Below are 21,157 nucleotides of genomic sequence, written 5' to 3'. Positions count from 1 at the left end.
CTTAATTGTTTTAGTATGAAGAAAACTTGCTTGCCACAAAAATGAACATTTTCAGTAATAAACCTTTTCTGAAAGCCATAGAGATTTTCCCCAAAGAGGTTTTTGGCTGCATAACAAAGTGCAAATTCAATAGGACGGTTCATGTAGGCCATCTAGTGCCAAGCATGTAACGGTACAATTCTACTGTTACATCCACTGCTCAGGAAGTGATGGAGGTTGTGTGTACTCACTGAAGCAGTCCCAGGGCAGGAGGGCAGAAGACCACTGTAATATACAACTGGCAGTATACAGAGTCCCAGACAAAGGCAGTTCCTTTTCCCTATGCAGACTGACCTAGATATACACCACCCTTCCCCCAACCGGCACCCTCCAGGTATGTTGAACTAAAACTCCCACCATTCCCAGTTCGCATGGCCGTACCAATCCCACTCAACCACGTGAACCAAAACACATATAGGATGGCAGTATTTCAGCGCTCTCCATTTCTGATCTGAAACTTGCCTATCTGCCCAGTTGAGAAATGCAGATACTGAATCAGCAGACAAGCAAAAAACCAAAAAGCAAATCTTCCCCATTAGCCTCTTGCTAAATCGTAAGAATTTATAAGGACACAATCTTATGCATGTTTAGACAGGAAAAAGTCCTAAAACTCCCAGCATTCTTTCTGCACTGGCTGCGAGGGGATTGGGGGGGGGGGTGCTCACCAAGGGACCATGGGATTGTTCCCTTAGGGCACAATCCTATGCATGTTTAGACAGAAAAGTCCCACAACTGACTTTTCTCTGTCTAAACATGCATAGGATTGCAGCCTTAAAGTGGAAAATCTAAAAGCTTATTGGGAGTCCACCCCACCCCCCAAAAATTATACCACTGGAAACCTAACTCAACATGAGCAGAAACCTAGCTAAAGGAGCTGATACTACAGCATACCCTTTAATTAATATACATATTTAAAAAAAACACACAACAACCCAGAGGCCTCAGCCCAGGGATGTGAATGCCATCCTTTAAAGTTTTGGAGGAAGATAGCCATCTCTCCCATTCTTCTTTCAAATTAAAATTTCCTATATGCAGGTATGCTAAGGGGATAGGAATTGGATGTGTGCTGTATTACTAAAAGCAAACACTGTTGAACATTTTGTCATATTTCCCTTTATTACACGCTAATATGGGTTTAACTAATAGGGAATAACAAGCTTGAATTCAAGTATATACTTAATAAAAAGGAGATGGAATGGTTGCCCAAAATTAACAGGTTACAGAGTAATGGCAATTTTTTTTGGTAAGAAAAAAGACAGAAGAAGTGGTGGGAAAACACAGGGCGGTTACAAATGGAGGATGTTGACTTCTGCACCTCCCATAATTCTGCATTTGAGGCCTACATCTTCTGATGTATGAAAATCCTAACTGTGATTGCACTATTCAATAAATTTCACCTTGGAATGTTCTATTTCAATGTACACAGATAAACAAAATCACAACTTACAGCTACTAAACGTATTTAGCACCAGAGCTGTCAGCCAACAAAGTGAAATCTCAGTTCAGTTAATCATAAATTTAGGGCATGTTCCTATGTGTGTTTAGGCATAAAAAAGTCCTACAACTCCCAGCTGGCTGGGGTATGTTGGGAGTTGTAGGCCTTTTTTCTGCCTAAATACGCATAGGATTGCACCCTTAATCAGTTAAATCTGCACACATTATATGAATAAAACCAATAGCTCTAAAAAAAAACCCTGCCTTTTTTTTTTTTTAAGAGGATGTCTGCATGTCTCAGAGCAGGCAGAATCTTAGGAGAGGTATTCCTCGATATGTGAGCAAGTAGGGGGAAGGCCACTTCTAAGCTGGCACCCACCACCCATTTTTTTATGTACTTGTACTAAAAAAAAAAAACTTTAAAAAATCCAATTAATTGAGGAGGAGATGCCTTTTATTTGACCAGATTATTTTTGATTAGTCTAACTGATCCATCAACTAAGGCTACAGTTCTGTGCACACTTACTGAACTCAATGAAGCTAACTTCTGAGTAGACATATATAGTATTGCACTATAACTTCTGGAGGCATGCTTTGCACCAATAGCCCCACAGCACCGTACCAAAGCAAGAGCCAGTCACACTGCTGTTGGAGGAACAGCACAAGTACTGATTAGGAGTAGGAAGGAAAGGGTCCAGTGAAAGTGGAGTGTTAATCTGGCACTGAAAGGGTTAAATAAGTTTGCTAACAGAAGATGAACAAGGCTGTTTCAAACTGGTGATGGCTAATTTGATCTGGAGTGGTTGAATGGTATGACTCAGGGTTTTGGGGAGACCTACAAGACCCCCTAAAAGCCCCAGGCTCATATTTAAACAAGACCCCATACTTATATTCCAGACCCTTGACCCATGGGCAAGAAGACCTGGAAATTTTGATTCTATGCTAATCGATGTGATGGCATTATAATACCTTTAACTAAGACTTTGCAGGACCAGCTTTTAAGAAAAGGGGAAAAATGCAGCTGTCTTTGCAAGCTCCTTCATAAAGCAAGCTCAAGGTCGTGGTGAACTGTGCAGAGAAGCTGATATGAGTGCAAGAACAGAAGAACTGAGCATGCTCACACACCCACTAGGGGGAGGAAAACAGTGTTGGAAGTCTCGTGTTGTACACATGCCGAGAAGCAATGGTGAAGCGGATATGACCAAATATGTATGAAGATGGTCAGGAGCTTCAGGAGGATGTATGAGAGAGACACCACCAAGAGAACATGCCCAGGTTTCTGATTAGCTCTTTTATACGGTGAGAGGAAGTAAGTGGTGGGGGGGAGACTAACAAGGTTCAGTGATTAGCCAAGGACCACTTGGCCCTCTAGCAGAGGTGAACCTACGTGGTGTGGACTCGATCCAAGCTTATGATGGGTTTTCTAAATAAAACATTTTAAAAAATTAATGTTATCCCACGAAAGCTGTGTTAAAGAAGCGGATCTCAAGAAGGGAATTAACAGAGGAACAGAAAGCATCTTGATAATTGGGGTGGGTGATGGTGGCTGTTCCAGACATGCAAGAGCAACACAACAGAAAGCACGCAAAGACACAGGAACGGGACAAGGGAGTCAAACAGCGGATTAGTCTATGTGGACTGGGAGGTGGAGACATGGCAAAAAGGAGCCGAGCAGGTGGCTAAGTGTATGCAAACCTGTCTCCTTTTTGTGCTCTTAAAGAGAAATCCTGTCCTTTGTCCAAAGGTTGGTTACCTGAGAATTTTTACATCGAGCCAGTAATAATACTGTATTTATTCATTTATCAGCATAAAACTATTATACCGAGCTCATCTCTGATTACAGATGAGAATTCATGCGTTCCTATTCACCTAAAGACAGGCCTCTTCCAATTTCTTCAAATAAATTTGATTTAAAAGCAGCCCAGGCGCAGTAAAAGGCGCCTGCAGCTTCTGTTGTGTGGCCAAAAGGAGTGCTGGCAGTGCACAGCCTGCAAACAAAACCTACAGCCAGGGACTGCGTTTCCCAGCCAGCAGTACTGCACAGGCGGTGAGGAAGGGGGCTGGACTTGCATGCAGCACCACACAGACCGGCACTGCTTCCATCTGAGGAGGGAAAGTGTGCCCTGCACGAGGGATGTCAAAGGAATCCATCTGTGGGGTGGAGTTCAACAGATTTGCCTGGGCTCAGGCCCCCCCCCCCCCCCCGGTTTTGGTTCCCACTGCGGCACACAACTCGATCTGCAGCGAGTCGGGCCAGTCTGTGGACTTTCCAGGAATTTTGCATGTTGGGGCGGGGGAGGTTCTGCAATGTGTGCAACTTTCTGAGCAATGTGCACAAATTACGGCCAAATATGTGCAAACTACGCTCAGAAATTTGCACAAGTTGCAGAACCTTCCCCAGCAAAAAGGACAAAAAAGTTCGGCGAACAGCCCACAGCTCAGCTCGCAGGCCTAAAGTGCGTCGGACACACCGCAGAACTCTGTCAAGCCAAAAAATAACCAGATTTCCCAGTGACGGACATCCCTGCCCTGTACCATGTCATGGTGCTCCCTCACCCAGCACACAGTATTGTGGGATGGTGAACTGGTCCTGTGTCATTTGCAGAGGCTGGCTAGAACTAAAAACAACAACCAAGCACTCCTCCGGTCCCATTGTTTTCTACTGCAGGAGGCATGACTTCTGTCCTTGAGCTGAACAGCAATTTCGGGCACACTGAAATCCTCCTGCACAAGCGTCGGGGATTAAGGTGCTCTTACACCAGGAGTGGGGAATCTGTGCCTGCCAGATGCTGGTGGAATACTACTCCCATCAGCCCGTCAATCATCAGGGATAATCAGAATTGCAGCCCAGCAACATCTGGAGGGCCACAGATTCCCATCTCAGAAGGAATTCACTCCCATTTTGAAAGACCCAATTCTCCCATATGCACCTGCCAAGATTTTAAGCATCTTGGGAGAGGCCCTTTTCTCTGCCCTGCAACCATCAGAGGCACATTTAGTGAGAGCGGAAGGGAGGGCCTTCTCGGTGGCTGCTCCCAGACTCTGGAACTCCCTGGAAAGGGAACCCAGGCTAGCTCCACATTTGCTGTTCTTCTGCTGGCAGGTAAATACATTTTTATTCAGAGAGGCCTTTGGTTTTCAACTGTTTGTTGAAATGGGTGCTGTTTAATTCTTTTTTACTGATGTATTTTAAATGATTTGCTGTTATGTTAATATTAACATATTTAACATTTAACAATATTAACAATTTTAATATTGTTAGTTTCCTTGAGTGCTATTTGTAATTAAAAGGTGGAATATAAATGCAATTAATAAATAAGGCTTCCCAGAACTTCTTCACGTAGATTGTGCCTCTGCAAAACAAACAAAAAAGTGCGATTGTATAAAGACAATGGGAAAAATAGATTTTAGAAAGAGCTGTAAGCAATCCGAGTTCTTACTCTTCACAATGCATTACATCAATTTAATTCTCAAACATGCTGCAACTCAATTCTTTCTACGGCTGCTTCTGCCATACTTCTGGCTGGAAATTTAATCAAAAAAATAAGCCTGCTCAAAGGAAGAAAATGTCCCAGTGAAAAGAGGGGTAAAATTATAAATCAGCGCATTCGTCTCATCCCTTTTGCTGGAAAAATGATGGTTGCTCTTCCGGGCTGCAAAATATTAGAGAAGTATGGATTAGCTCCTTGTTGTTATTGCCTGTAAGACCATCTCTCTCTCTCTCTGATCGGATTCAGACAATTGCAGGGGCAAAAGAACTCATCATTGGTTCTTTCTCCACTCCTGTGTGTACTGGTTGCATGACCACGATTATTACCGTGATGCAGCGCAGGTTGCTGTGTCATCTGAACCCAGCGCGTGTCGTGACGGGGCTGGCTTCTTACCCACCCTACAACCCACAACTTCCAGTAGGAGTTGTGGGGTGAACGAGAAGCCATCCTCACCATACTGTGTGCTGGGTTCAGACGACGTGGCAACCCACGCTGCAACATGGGTAATTATACAAATCATGGTCGTGCAACCAGCACATGTGGGGTGGGGAAAGAACCCACAATGGGTTCTTTCACATCTGCGATCTTCCAAACACAGCCTCTCTCCCTCATTCTTTTTTTGTCAAATGCACTTTAAAGATTCTAATCCTAAAACTGACAGTCCAGAACACATTAGGACTCTGTGGTCTCCTCTATGAAAAGGATAACTTCAGAGGCACAGTATAGGAACTACCCCCATACCCACACTCACATAGAGTTTCTAGTTTCCTAGAGGAGAAGAAAATCCCTCCATGCTTCTCTGGATCAGCACATTTAAAAAGAACATTCTGGGCTAAAACCAACATTATGCGAGCAGACTTCCACTTGCACAATAGTGGTTTCCATTACCCTCCTTGCTCCCCAAACCTGCTCTGGGGGATAGAAGGGTTGGCTGGGAGGAGTAATTCGATCCATAAACAGTATCCATTCCACTGGTGGAAGGGACACCATTGGATTCAACCTTCAGGCACATAGGAAGTATGTTCCACTGAAATCAGTGTCAATAAAATGAATATAGGTTGAGTATCTAATATATGGTAGATAGTCTTGTTACAATGTCAAAAGGCACAGGCTACAGGACAGAAGTTACTCCTTCCCTAAGGTTCCCTCCAGATGTTTGTAAACCGCCTAGAGAGCTCCGGCTATTGGGTGGCATAGAAATGTAATAAATAACATCAACAACGTTTTGCAGTAAAATACACAGCCCCAGCCAGCATGGCCAATTGCCAGGAATGTTGGGAGTTGTCGTCTAAAACACCTGGAGAGCACCAGGTTGGGGAAGGCTGCTCTACAGTAGTTCTCTTGATATCAATGGTGCTGAAGTGGCATAAGCAGTTTCAGTACTGCAGATTCCGATAACCAGCCATTCAGACTATTGATCTCTAAAATTTTTTTACAGTTGCTTTGAATAAGTCTGTCTGCTCAAGGGTTTGATTAAAAAAAACAATGTTGCCCTCTAGAATTTGTGGATAAAAGGTAGTACTCTTTTCTCTCATTTTTCTTTAATGAGAAAATGTGGGTGTGTTGTCACCAACTACACATAGTTGGTGACATTTATTGCTGGAGATAAACAGAAAATATATTCTATTTATATCTTCACATTTTAGCCTTCAGAAAATTTGTCACTCTGTATGCAACTATTTCCCCTTCCCTTTTCAAGTAGAATGTCACTACATCCATCCACAAATGTTCTAATATTTTCCTTGCAAAGATTCCATACCTTCATTGACTAAGAAGTCAGCTGTGAAATACGTTACTTCCATAGCTGACCGGGAATGAGGTATGCCTGGTGAGTTCTTCCATTCATATGGATTTTTCTCTGGATGCCACTGAACACCATAAATAGGGTATCTGTAGGCTAGGAAATGAAGGAGTTGTCATGCATTCATGCAAACAAGACAAGAGCCTTCTCTTAAAAACCTGAATACACACTTGTACAGTTTTAACCCAAAACTTTTACAAAACTATCTCACATAAAATCATTGCAATTCTAATAATAAGCATATATATCAGGGGTGGGCAACTTGTGGCCCTACAGATGATTTGGCCTACAAATTAGCACTAGACAGCACAGCCAATAGTGAGGGATCATGGGAGCTGTAGGTCAAAACATCCGGAGGGCCACAGGTTGTCCATCCCTAATGTATATAGTGCTTTAGACAGCATTCAACTCACTTCATGGTTTGAAGTGGCTCACTGCTGGCTCACGGGCCAGATGCAGCCCACCAGACCTCCCCCTCACAACCCCAGCCATTCTTTGGCTCTGCCCCTTCCACAGCCCAATGGAGGAATCCAATGCAGCAAGCTGATGATAGAAGAAGATATCACTTCCAGCATCGCCAACTCACTGTATTTGTACATTGAGGCAATATTCGAGCCAGGGACCACCCAATTTGTAAGCCATTGTTACTACACTACAACAGCTCCCACGTTTAAAGAATGTCACTGCAATAGGAAAAGGGTTCTACCTATCCTCGTGAAGGTAGTTTGACGTTGCCTCTGACTATATCCCAGTGTCCTAAAAACTATGAGCTCCTTGGAACGGAATCAACAAAGAGTGACACCATAGTGTCAACATAGTGGCTGAGATCTCCTACAAGTACAGGGAATAACTTAGCCTTACCCCAGCCTGATGCTCTCCAGATGCTTTGGACTTCAGCTCCCACCAGCCCCAACCAGCAGGAATGCCAGGAGTTGTAGTCCGAAACATCTGGAGAGCACCAGGTTTGGGAAAGGCTGGTCTAACTCAATGGAGACTGGAACTGCATGTTGTAGCCAAGGCATGGTGGCCACTGAAAGCCCCCCCATCTTTCCCCACCCCCTTGCCCCCCACCACAGTATCACAAAATTTGTACAGGACTGCTGCAGGGGTTCTCACTCCTGCTCCACTTCATTGGCTGCCACTAGTAGAGGTGTGGATACCTGCATGCAATGACATCAAAGGACACATTTTGCATTATTAATCCATACAGGGAAACAGCAGGAGGAAAAGACACTGGAAGTCACCCTGCATCACTGCTCCCTGCACCCCTTAAATCTGCTCTGGAGGGTCCCCCAGCAGGGGGAGGAGACGCCTGTTCCACCAATGGTGTCTATTCCATTGGCAAAGGGATGCCGTTGGATTTCAGCCATAGGCCAGCTGCTCATGGCAGTGACCACACTTTGGCTACAATGTCTAGCTCTAGCTAGAATGTAGATGTCGAACAGAGCATTACCTTCCATGGTGGATATGAAGTCCACATTGTTATGAACATTAGTTGTCAAGATCTTATAGAACTTGCGCAGTTTCTCATTATTTGTGAAATTCTGTAAGAGAAGAGAAATTTATATACGTACATACATAAATATATTTTCAAGAAGGGGGCATTTTTACTCGGCGTCATTCTGTTAAAAACATAAAGTTACCTGCATAGAAAGGCTCCAGAAATGAAAGTTTGAAGTCAGAGGCTCCGAACCTATTGCTTGCAACAAGTCGTCAGGAAAACCTTTGAACATCCTGCTGTCTTTGGCACCTTATATCAAAAAAGGCAAGAAGCAATATTACCATTGCTTTGTTTAGTTTTGTAGTCTGCCCTGCTGGCAAGAGCTCAAGCAGCTCTTCCAAAAGCACAGCTGGGGCAGCATCCAACGCTGTCACAGCCCTACCAGCACCACATCATTAACGCTTGGGAGGCAAAGGGGAAATTCAGCAGCAAATCACTGCTTGTTCCCTTTGCCTGGCAAGCACTCAAGACGCCGGGTCAGCGCCGGCTTATGCCAGCACATCATTCGTGCGAGCGCTGTGACAGCATTGGATACAGCCCCTGGTCTTCAATGCAGCAAAACCAGTTCCGTTCATCACGGTGCAGTCAACCGCAGAAGCCACACTCACCCTTTTATAAAACCATAATCACAGCAAACATATCCCATGAGAAAACTCTGTAAATGTACCTTGCTCACGTTGTAGCACACAGCAAGTGTTACCCAATGTCATGAACATTCAGAAGCTCCCCTTCAATCATATGCTTTAGAGGAATTCATTGTTCCTAGTTTTAGGGCTTACTCAATATTTATGTGGGAGGAGGCGCCACGGCAGGATTTGGCTCCAGACAAAACCACACGTGCAATCTCTCTCTCTCTCTCTCTCTCCCCCCCCCCCCTCCCACTAATATAAGCAGTTCTGCTGGATCCCTCTAGTCCAGCATCCTATTTCCCACAGTGGCCAATCAGATGTCTCTGGGAAGCCCACATGGAGGGTGTGTGGACAAGAGCCTTCTCCCCCCAGGAACTGTTATTTAGAGTCATGCTGCTTCTGATCCTGGTGCCACCACATAACTATCATGACACCAGCATAAATCTAATGCCAGCAACGCTGCATCACATTTACAATTAATCCAGTGGCATACCCTTGCTGTAGCAGGATAGCTACGCCCAGATCTCTTTAAAAAGTAAATTCTTCATGTGTTTGTTTTGAAGGCTGAATGGACATCCCCCCTGCTCCCAACCCACTTATCTTTGTCCTCCCTGCCCCCCACCCCTATACTTTTTATAGTTGCTGTCATTCTTTTCTGCTACTGGTCTCCAGCACAGCGCAGTATCAGGTCATAAACATATGACTTCTAAGACGAAACATCCCCAGGACACCAGAGTTCAAGTATTCTCCAAGTCATTATTTCACTTTGCCTCTTACAATGTATTAATACACCAGCTTCAAATTCCCCCCTCCGCCCAACTCAGAAGTGAACTAAAATTATGAGTTTTCACCTGGAGTGAAGTTCACTGGCAATGCAAAGCCATCCGTATTAGTCCAAGTGAGCAGGTCTTCTCCACTAGTGAGGTAGGTGAGCAACTGGTGTCCCAGGCATGTTCCCCAGACTGGAAAATAGTCCCCTTTGTCATTTGCCTTGAAAATAACAAGGGAAAAAAGTGGCACATAGTTCAAGACATAAATATCACAGACCAGCCATCCTTGATCTGGGTCACTCCACATGTTTTGGACCTCAGCCACCCTCAGGCCCAGCCAGCATGGCCAGTGGTCAGGGCTGATGGCACTTGTGGGCCAACACATCTGGAGGCATGGGGAAAGCTGGGGAAGGATGACTCAGGTGTTCATATTTCCTACCATATCTACCTAGAAGTCTAGACAAGACAGCTAGTTCACATGGCTTATTTGCTCCCATTTGGCTCCCACTGCCAGTGGGAGCAGATAAACAAGCCAGGGAGCGTCCCAGGCTCAGCTAGTATTACGTCCTAACCAAGACCTCTGGCTTGTCTCTCCCCTGGCAAGCCAGAGTTGGAACTCTGACTTGTCAGGGGTGAGAAAAGCCAGAGTTCTAGGTTCGGATGTAATGCTAACCATGTTGTTTAGCTGCTCCTGCTGGCCGGAGGAGCCATGTGGGAGCGATTGAGCCATGTGAAATAACACGCTGGCTTGTTCACTCATCCTGGTTAAATGTGCAAACAGCTGGGGTGAGAGAGGAAATGTGGGGCCTGGCCCCATAGGGATATTCCAGGCCCCAGCACTGAATTTTTGGCAGTCTTTTTTTTTTTTTTAAGAGTTACTGTCCAGTCATTTTAATAATGGAGAGATAAATGGAAAAGTTCAGGCAGTATTCTATCTCATTGCTTGGTAAGAACCAAGCCTGCTTCTGCTTGCAGTTCGGGCCAATGAGCGCAAATGTATGCAGACTCTTTATTTACTTTTTAGAAACAGAAGAAAAACTCAGTTTAACATACTGTTTAAGTCTGTATATAGATCTCAATATATCTCAGTTAGACTCCTTGTCAACTGTTTATATTATAACTCATTTTTATGCATTTATATATACACCAGCATCACAATAGATTGACTCTGTTTATATCATATGACTCAGTCCTGTTGGTGCAATGAAGACTTGTGTAGCCACATACAGATAAGGTACATATGTATAGCTGCATTATGTATGCCGGCTGGAAATTCTGCAACTCTGAGCCACCTACAGTCTTCGTTACTCAATATTATCACTCTCCCAATGCAAAGAGACATCGCATGTCCAAACATTTACCTCTAGTGCTTTATTGTAGAATATCTTTGCAACCCTGGAAAACTCAGAGGTCTTAAGGTCAACACCACCTCCGGGGTAGAGTATCCTAAGAAAACAACATTACAACAGTTTTATTTGCAGCAAGGAACTGCCAACTGAATTGACCACATTAGGTCAAGCTAGAAATTATGTTAACTACATGGCATGCAGCTGACCCCTCTCTGTGTTACTTAATTTAGAGTACTTGCACATGGCCCTGATCCAGATTAGGACCACTATGTGCTGGGAGGGGAGGTTTAAACCTTTCCCTCTCAGCTGCTCTTTCTTGAAATCTGCCCACCCCTGGTGTGGGAGTTAAAAAAAGAAATAAAAGTCACCAATGATGCCAATGGAGGCTTTTTTTCTCTTTTTTTTAACCCCCACCCCGTGTGTGTGCACGGGGTGGGGGTTAAAAAATAATGCCCCCCACACGGGGGGTGGGGGGCATTATTTCAGGAAGAAACTGACTGAAGGGAAAGATTTAAACTTCTCCTCCCAGTGTACAGTGGTCCTGATCCAGATCAGGGCTGTGTGCACTTACTCTAGAGTAAGTAACAGAGAGGGGTCAGCTGTACGATATGTAATCAGAATGGTGTTTTGTTTGACCCACAGTCAAAACATCATATGGATAAACTTGAATTGTAAAGATGAAAATATCTTGAATATAAACTTAAAAGAAGGTGACATGCTAAAGCAGGGGTGGACAACATCTGCCTTCCAGGTGTTTCTGACTACAGCTCCCGGTCATGTAGACTGGAGCTTATGAGAATTGTCTAAAACATCTGGAAGGTAGCTAGTTTTCTGCCCCTGATATATGCTGTTGGGTCGCCTGAATGCTTCTTTGCCTCTCCTAAGTGTTCTAAGGAAGCGTCATTCAGACAGTCACCCTGGACTGTGACAGGAAGGGCAGGGGGAGAAAAGAAAGACAGCTGTCAATGTTATAAAGGTTGGTTTCCAGGGGTTTCTTATTCTAATGCTGTATATCACCTGCATTTTCTATAACTGTACTGTCAGTCCAAGAAATAACAAGGTCCCTCTTACCAAGTCTATTTTCACTGGAGCCATCAGAGTCAGCCATACATCCTATCCCCTTAACCCTGGGAAATGTTTCTCCAGCTGCCAGCACACAGAATTATCTTGCGGTGAGGCTTGTTGAGGACATTTTCACTGGAAGAAAATATACCACTTTTAGGTGGTATATTTTTGGTTATACATATTGCCACGAAAGGGCTTACCTGAAGTACTTGCCTCATATGTCACTATGCGTTAAGTGATGGATTAGCCTGGCATCCACATTTTTCTCAAGTAGTTGCCCAGTGTTTCTTGACAACTATTACACGGATATCAAGTGTGGCTAGCTTTCCGACAGTCAGAATTACTTCAAATAAATCACTGTGGATTTATTGTACTATGTAGGTAAATATGTACCTTCTGAAACCACTTCAGTATATGAAATGTCTTCCAGAAGTCCATTACCCACTCCTTTCAACAAGGGACTGATAACATATATGAGTGGTGGGCTTGCACCAATACAGTTTGCCATGTTTATTTTCATTTCAGTGTGCCCCTTATTCTGTTATCGAAAGACCTGTGTTTCCCATACAATTCTGCCTGGACTGTAAATCAGGCTAATTTGCATCTCTGATTCCCTACAGTGATTGAATTTAGAGTATCCCATGTTAATTTTTTGTTCTATAATACAAGTACTTGAACTAAAATATTTGCCGAAGAAAACAGAGCACACTTAATGTGATTTAAATGTGATATTATGTAGAGATTTTTATTGGAATACCTGTAAAAATATAAAGACAATAATATGTACTTCTCCTACATTGTTTAAATCTAAGAAAAAAATGAAGGTACTGAAAACTGTTGACACACTAATACATTTTAGAAAACCAAAGAACTGTGCATGATACGTTCACAACCATCCATCTATTTCAACAGAGTTAAACTCTCTTCCATTGAGGTTTTTGGAGCACCTTCAGTTTTGTGGTCACTACTTATTAGTACCATTTCACAAGGAGACATATATGTATTTCAATGACACATACTAGTTGGGGATAATCACCTGAAAAGGGTTAATTATGAATTTGAAACTGCCAACTTTGCTTAATATTGTATTTGCAGTGAGCATCCCATTCATGGTTGCTAATTAATTTTCCATTATGACATGGAAAATTTTCTGCAGAAAAATAAAGCACTGGAAAGTTTTCACTGGCTCCCATGCAAATACTAATAACCTGAATGCAGTACTTCGTCTGGGCTGGAGAGGGGAAGAGAATCTGGAAATGTGATTGACAAAAATCCACACCTATGGAAGGTCAGAAAGAACCCAAAGAAAAATTAACAGAAGAAATTCGTAATATGCCTGAAGTGACCTGTTGTGTTTTAAAAAACTTGTTTTTAAGGGAAAAGCCTTAGATAATGGAGGACAAGTAGGAAACGGCCAGGAAGAGGAACATTTATTCCCCAGATTAGTCATAGGAATGTTTGCAATTCTTTATGGTACTAGTTCTCACAAACAAAAACCCAGGAAGGGAAGTGCTTCTCAGAAGTAATAAGTGACAGATTGCAGGGTAAGGTACAGATTGCAAACACACGCACAGATACACTTCTTATCTGGTACAGCAAATCACACGAAAAGCAACCATTCCGGAAATACCTTTAAGTATGCTGTTGCCTAGGTCATTCAGTAAAATTCAGGGCTGAGCAGGAACTGGAACCTGGGTCTCTGATGTCATCTCAGAACTTAACACTCCTTCCACTGCACTACATTACCATTAACTACAAACAGTTGTTCATTAGTACACTTACCCATTAATAGAATGGAAAATCTTATCATACTCTTCATCTGAACGATTTAATCTGAAACAATTAAAATAACAAAAGTTTTGGCATAAATATATAGCTCCCCCACATCAGATTGAAACAGTATTTAGCACGTAACTGAAAGGCTATGCCAGCCTTTCACAATCTGATGCCCTCCAGCTGTTTTGAGCATCAACTCCCAGGCACTGCATATGATGATGGGGCAGTGATGTCAGCTCTCTTCAACAGGTCTAGTATCAAAACTCTTTATTGAAATAATTTTTAGTGGTTTAAATTGTTTTAAATTTTATACTTTAGTTTTTTTTAGACTGTGTTTTATCATAATGTTGTATTATGTAATGTTGCATAATGTCGTTCGTATTTTTGTGAATTGTTGTGAACTGCCCAGAGAGCTTTGGCTGTTGGGTGGTATAGAAATGAAATTAATAACACCACCACCACCACCCAATTGTCAGGAAAGCTGCGGGTTGTAGTTTCAAACATACAGAGGGCACGAGTAGGGAAAGCTGGGTTACAGCAATTTCCTGTGGTACATGTAAATCAGTGGAGGGTGGTGGCTTTGATGTCATGGTTTCAGTCAGAACTCTAAAGGAGCTATCCAAGGTGCTGAACCTATTTTGGGGATAGGTTCTGCACCTTGGATAGCTCCTTTAGAGTTCTGGTTCTGACTGAAACCCAGAGTGGATTCATTTCCCCATGACATCAGAGCCACCAGTCTCCACTGTGTTAAATTCATGTTAAGTAACCAATAGTGTAGACTTACAGGAAAGTATTAGCATTAATCAAATTTATATCCCAGCTTTCCTCAAAGTAACTCATGGCAGCATACATGCTTCCCCCACTACCATTTTATCCTCACAACAACCCTGTTAAGTTAAGCTAAGATAATCTGACCAGGGGTGTGTTTCCACACTATTGCCTTCACTTCTTTTCCAACTTTGTTGCGCTGTTTCCCCAAGTGCATTTTCTCTCTCATGTGTTTTCATGTCCCCAAAGGACCTGGTCTATCATCGTTGTGCCCTGGCAGGCTGCGCTGTTTCCATGGAGCCCTAATCGCGTTATTCTCTTGATGGCTGGGTGGAGCCTTTTTGGAGTGGGTTGGGTCTGCTTACCCCATCTGTTTTTCTGCCTCCTCCAGTTTCTGATTCCCCCCTCCCTTGCCCCCTCTGCCCCGCTGAAGTTTCCTGCTGTGGCCAGTCTCCTCCTTGCCTTCCCAGCCCTTTTGTTTTGCTTTAGAAAAGGAGTGAAAAATCAAACCACTGTGTCTGGAGCATCCCTCCCCCTTTAAACCTCCCTTGTTGCCCCTAAAACGGAGATTGAAATTGCGTTAATGCACAATTGTGGCTATAGCTCCCTCCAGGATCATCTCCCCCTCTCCTTCACACAACTTCAGTGTTCCCGCCTCCTCAGCTGTGTTTCCAGGACAACAGAAGGAGAAGCTAATGGAGGAGTATGGGGTTTTTAAGAAGGCTTTCCCCTTCTCCCCGCCTCTCTCCTTTCCCCTGGAAATCCAGATGCACCTGCATTTCAGGAGCAGGCCTCATTGAACACAATGGCAGTGCCTTCCAAGTAGACACACATATGCCATTTCAACTGAGGGGGAATCTGATGTAGGCATTCAAAGTTCTAATGTAGGCATTCAAAGGCAAGCCTCATTCAGCACAATGGGAGTTACTTCTGAGGAGACACTAACGGGTTTGTTATGTCCTAAGTTATGTCCTAAGGTAATTCATTGGCGCCTTGCTTTGCTTGGTTGCTTAACCGCATTTAAGCAATTGGGCTTTAATGTGTGCCATTTCAATTGAGGGGGAATCACAGCATCATCCACAGCAATGGGAGTTACTTCTGAGGAGACACTAATGGGTTAGTTGTGGGGAAGCGAACGAAACCAGCCCCCATTTTAATACACAGGATCTCTAGTTGGAAGCTGTGAAGGAGTTATGTCCTAAGGCAATGGACTGAAGCCTTGAGATCCCATTTCAGGAACTGAGGGCTTTGATATTTGATACGTGCAGTATCAATTGAGGGGCTTCTCTGTCATTTCTGTGGTCATTGAGAGGGCAAGCCTCATTCAGCACAATGGGAGGAAACACCCCTTGACTGGGCTCATGGGCTGTGCTCTAGTGCTTATTTTCAATGACGTTTTAAAACTTGCTCCCTTGGCATCCTGCTCCAAAACAGCGATGAAACGTCCGGAAAACAGGGAGGGAAAGGGTTGGGTCTGAGGTCAGAGCAACACACCTACGAAGGCCGGGCTATACACCCCACGGTCAGGGCAAAGACAGTGTGATTGTGGAAACAGGTCAGTAATGGAGCCGCCATAACCAAGAAAAGTCAGACTATAAGCAGTCTCAGAAGAAGCGGTTTTTCAGTGATAAAATGTGACACTGGGGCTGAATGGCCATGACGTCATGGAACCACAGAGACCCCACGGCGCAGGCAGGTTGGAGTAAATCACTGGTGGAAACACAGCCCAGCTCAAGGTCACGTGTGCGCTTTATGGTGCAGGGTTTTGAATCTTGAGTCTCCCCTAGTCCTAGTCCAACGCTTTCACCACGGCACCACACTGTCTACACAAGTATAAGCACATGGGAGGGTGCTAACCATCTCCTACCCTAAAGACTGCTATTCCAGCTTTCAAAAGGCCCATCCATGCACCCTTTTCCATCTCAGTCACTGGCAAATATTAAGCGCTGAACAAGTTTCTACTCTGTATTACATGGTATGCAATAACAAAGTGTCTTGTGGCGCCTTAAAGACTTACCAAATGCATTATGGCATAATATTTTGTGGACTGGTATGTAATGCGAGCACAGTATTCATGTGAGCTTACCTTACTGGTACTACTCGTGCTCCCGCAGATTCAAGAAACTTCACATATGAAGCACTAATATAAGAACTTCCAAATTTCTGGAAGCTTTTGAAGTCTGTTTCCTGTGCCAATATCCCTAAAAACACACAGAAAAATAAAGAATATATTATACATTGAAAGTGCTATAAATGCACAGGGCTGCGCCTTTAGTCACTCATAGATGCTGAAGGTCTTAGGTTACAACTAGGATTCTGGGACGAAGAAGCAATAGGGGACTCCCATTTCTGGAAACAGAAAGTTCAGCTGTGAAGGTCTTTCTTACAGACTTCCTTTGACCGTGGTTCTTCACGGTCTGATCCATGCATCTGGACCCACAGAGTGGGCAGGGTCCAACACTTATTCTCTCGCACCCTGTGTATTCTGAACGAGCACAAATATGTATTTATGAAGAGAACCTGATTTCCAAACGTTTGTCACCCAAGATGCATACCGAAACACTGTGCTACAGTTTGCAATAAACTACGCAATGCCACCACATGACCTATTGCGCCATGGGTTTTGAAAAACGGTCAAAACATTCCAGTATGCCAGCTCACCAGCTGAAACCAAGTGTTGAAATTTGACTAAGAACTTCCTCTGGCACTCCAACAACAGAATAAAAATGATGAAACGGGAAGAAAAAAGCAACTTTAAAAATCAGGAACATTTTACAGTTCTGCCAGTTTTGCGCGCACGCACACACACACACACACACTTAAAAAATTACTGATAGTGGACATCATCCCCGTCAGATAATACAGATATATAAAATAAATAAAAGTACTTAAAATAGCAAAACTATGAATTTTCAGCACATATATTTTGGTTGCAATTATTAGGCAGCATCAAGCAACGGTCTGGATGCACCTGATCTCGTCTGATCTCGGAAGCTAAGCAGGGTCAGCCCTGGTTAGTACTTGGATGGGAGACCGCCTGGGAATCAGGCTTCCTGCACTTAGCAGGGAGTTGGACTCAGTCTTGTAGACCCCTTCCAACCCTATGAGTCTATGACTATGTCCAGTATTGCCACTGCGTCTCTGCTAGTTGCGCCCATGGGACCTACTGCTAGTGCAGCAGGAATCAGCGCTTCCTAAAGGAACCCCGGAAATGAGTGGAAATACTTGTTTCCAGATCTGGACTGGTCAGTGGAGCGTCTTTCTGCAAGCTCTGCTGCCTGCCCTGTTCTATACCCCATTTTACTTAAGGGAAATCCAAAGCAGCCAACAACACATGAAAGCTTACAATACGACATACAGACACACAATTAAAAAAGAGAGAAACAGCCCTACAATGCAGGAATTAACTCAAAGCCCTCAGTGTCAGATTGCATTAGACTACCCCAGACAGAAAATTTAATAAAACTGGGGCAACAACAAGAAATATTCACTAACTTCTACCAATGAAGCCTTCCCCTAAAGGGGAGGGCAGGGGGATAGAAGAAGCAGATCTTGATGGGTGAGGGAGCTCATACGGAAGCAGGTTTTCCTTAAGATAGGCAGGAGATAGGCCTTAGAGGGCTTTAAGGGAGGGTACTGTTGTACTCATGTCCTACTTGTGGGTTTCCTGTGGGCAGTTGGTTGGCACTGTGTGAGCAGAATGCTGGACAAGATGGATCCTTGGTCTGATCTAGCACAGCTCTTCTTACGTTCTTAACTGCCAGCCCCTTGCTTTGACTACACATTAACTGTGGGGTGATGACTATAGATAGACATTAATCCACAGACAAGCACATATTGATCAATAACATTTGGTTCACGTATAACATAAAATACAATTTTTTCCCTAAATTTTAGGGAAAAAATGCAAACACACTGAATAAGAATCTAGAATCTGACCAGATCTTCACCCCATATGCACATGACCGGGGCGTTGTCTCTGAGGCACTGCTCTGAACAGAACACATGGTTCAAAATGTTTTGGTGCACTCTGCTCCCTGCCTCATCTAAAGCAGCCTTGCCAAGGACAGCGAGTCTGTTCTGGAGGCGACAAAAGATTGCAAATTGCACCCCCATTTTTCTTTTAACATCAATTTCTGCTGACACACCTCTTACTATTAACATGATATATTAATATAGGAATAACTACAACCATTACTACATTGGTCAATAGACTTTGAGGAGTAAGGCAGGAATCCTGTGCTCATTTCTGTCAGAGTAAATCCCACTGATGACACAACTCTCCTCTCAGAAACCAAAGAAGGTCTGGAGTATATTATCAAGAAAATCAAAGAAGAGAGTGAGAAGTTTGGCCTCTCCTTAAACATCAAAAAGACCAAGCTCATGTCCACTGCGAAGAACGGAAATATCAGCATAGAAATTGATGGTGAAGAGTTTGAATGTGTAGAAGAATTTATTTTCTTAGGAAATATCAGCATAGTAGTTGATGGTGAAGAGTTTGAATGTGTAGAAGAATTTATTTTCTTAGGAAATATCAGCATAGTAGTTGATGGTGAAGAGTCTGAATATGTAGAAGAATTTATTTTCTTAGGATCGTAGATCAATCAAAGCGGTGAATGCAGCCCAGAAATAAAATGTCAAATTGTGCTGGGTCGCGCAACAACGATGAGCATGAACCAAATATGGAAAAACAAGGACATCAGCTTGACAACTAAATGCAGATTAGTTTGTACCACCATGTTTCCCATAGTTACTTATGGATGCGAAAGTTGGACAACGAAGAAACAAGACAGAAAGAGAATTGATGTATTCGAACTGTAGTGTTGGAGAAGGCTCCTGTGCATTCCTTGGACAGCTAAGATAACAAATAAGCAAGTACTGGAATGTATAAACCCAGACATGTCATTGCATGGAAAAATCATGAAACTGCGATTGACTTATTTTGGCCATGTTATGTGGAGGAACTCACTAGAAAAAGCGATTATGCTCGGATTGGTTAGTGGCAAAAGGAAATCTAGTCGCCAAAGAACAAGATGGCTAGATATCATCAAAACTGATACCAACCAGAGCATGGAACAGCTCAAAGAAATAGTACAAGATCGGAATACATGGAGAGAGATGATCCATAGAATCGCCAAAAGTCGGACATGACTGAATGGATAAAATCATCATCATCAAATCCCACTGAATTCAGTGGGACGCATTTCCAAGTTCACATGCATATAAGAGGGGCCTATCCACCATGGACTCTGGGCCAGTTGCTGACTCTCAGCCTAACCTACCTCACAGGGTTATTGTAGGGATAAAATCTACAGGAGGTAGAGGAGGAGCGTTATGTACACCATCTTGGGCTCTTTGGAGGAAAAGTGGGATATAAATGTTACAAACAAATAAGCACAGGTCACTGGGTTTTCTCTGGATCCCCCATGGTGAAGGAGATAAACAAGGTAAAAAGCAAGTGTTCCAGTCAGCTAACTGCTCCAGATATGTGAAGGATGCCAGTTTAAGATTTAATAAATAAAAATAAGTAGCATCCTCTTGCCAGCAACAGATGGCCACTGATCTTGAATCAAGAGTGAGAAGGCACCGGGCGAGTCTTCCTATGCTTACCTGGAAGTCGGTGCTACTGTCTTCAAGGCAACAACCGCACACACCGATAAGAGAGCCCGCTTAGGATCAAAGAGGATGTACTGAGGGCAGTGTCTTGGACAACAGGCGTGGCGTGGGGCCCAGGGCCAAATCGCCCCCTGGATGCAATGATCCCTTTGGTTTAGCTTGGCCACTGCAACCACACAAAGATGCCTGAGCGAAAGATCGGTCTGAATATATATCTATGTAACAGTATTTAAGAATCACTTATAGTAAAGAAATTACTAAGCAATGTACAGAGGGCAAAGTTACCACCTCGGGAATACCTGTTGGGGAGGGAATGTTTTTGAAAAGGAGCTGAAAGGAGATTCCTCCTCCTCCTCCTCCCCCTTTTCACCATACAGTGTCTATCGCCATACACAAGTCAGCTGAGCGGTCTCTCTCGCTCTCCCTCTTCGCGTCAGAAGTCCACAATGAATCCGGCTCGATCATCCCTTGCCGGCTCCTGCCAAACGCTGCGACTCACCGATAATCGGTCTGCCATTAATGCTTCGAGCCCGTAGCACCAACGGGAGCGCGGGGTTGCAGAAGAGACCGAGGAGGCAGCAAACGCCCAGCGCGCGGCCGGGTCCCGGGCGGCTCGCCATGCCCGGCTCTCGCTCGGCAGCCGCGTCCAGCCTTGCAGCGCAAGGCAGGCGGGTGCGCGCGCCCCGCTCCGCCGCGCTCAAGCGGCTGCGGCCCCGCCCACTCACGACGCCTCTCCGCCGCCAGGGGCAGCCTGGGAAACGTAGTCCGTGGGCGGCCGGACTCAGGAAGGGTACCTGCCTCCCTTGAAACAGATTCGATGCCTCCTCCCTTGAGGCGTTGCGTTGTGCTGCCGATACAGAACACGTTTTTTTCTTTTTGTTTTTTTCGAAGGAAGGATAGTTAAAAATGCTTCTCCAA

General features: G+C 44.0%; 1 protein-coding gene across 1 annotated transcript; it reads right to left on the bottom strand.

Moving 5' to 3' along the window:
- Positions 1-1,132: 1,132 nt before the first annotated feature.
- GGH (gamma-glutamyl hydrolase) lies at positions 1,133-20,938 on the bottom strand. The gene is made up of 9 exons (XM_084849439.1): positions 20,739-20,938; positions 16,710-16,824; positions 13,862-13,912; positions 11,027-11,111; positions 9,747-9,885; positions 8,409-8,515; positions 8,219-8,309; positions 6,724-6,861; positions 1,133-5,126 (listed from the first exon to the last, which is right to left on the bottom strand). The coding sequence occupies exons 1-9, from the start codon at positions 20,857-20,859 to the stop codon at positions 5,005-5,007; spliced, it is 969 nt and encodes a 322-aa protein (XP_084705565.1). The 5' UTR covers positions 20,860-20,938; the 3' UTR covers positions 1,133-5,004.
- Positions 20,939-21,157: the final 219 nt, after the last annotated feature.

Source organism: Heloderma suspectum, chromosome 4 (assembly GCF_057233095.1).
Source record: "Heloderma suspectum isolate Gila_16-S chromosome 4, 16-S_ref, whole genome shotgun sequence".
Taxonomy (NCBI): domain Eukaryota; kingdom Metazoa; phylum Chordata; class Lepidosauria; order Squamata; family Helodermatidae; genus Heloderma; species Heloderma suspectum.
This window is presented reverse-complemented; position numbering and strand designations above follow the sequence as displayed.

What these genes read in the sequence shown, in the direction of transcription:
- GGH (XM_084849439.1), bottom strand. Translation starts at nt 20,859, where the DNA reads ATGGCGAGCCGCCCGGGACCCGGCCGCGCGCTGGGCGTTTGCTGCCTC. An exon ending in ATTTTCCATTCTATTAATGG is followed by an intron (nt 11,112 to 13,861) that starts GTAAGTGTACTA and finishes TTGTTTTCTTAG; the next exon opens with GATACTCTACCCCGGAGGTG. An exon ending in CTTCATATCCACCATGGAAG is followed by an intron (nt 6,862 to 8,218) that starts GTAATGCTCTGT and finishes TTCATTTCCTAG; the next exon opens with CCTACAGATACCCTATTTAT.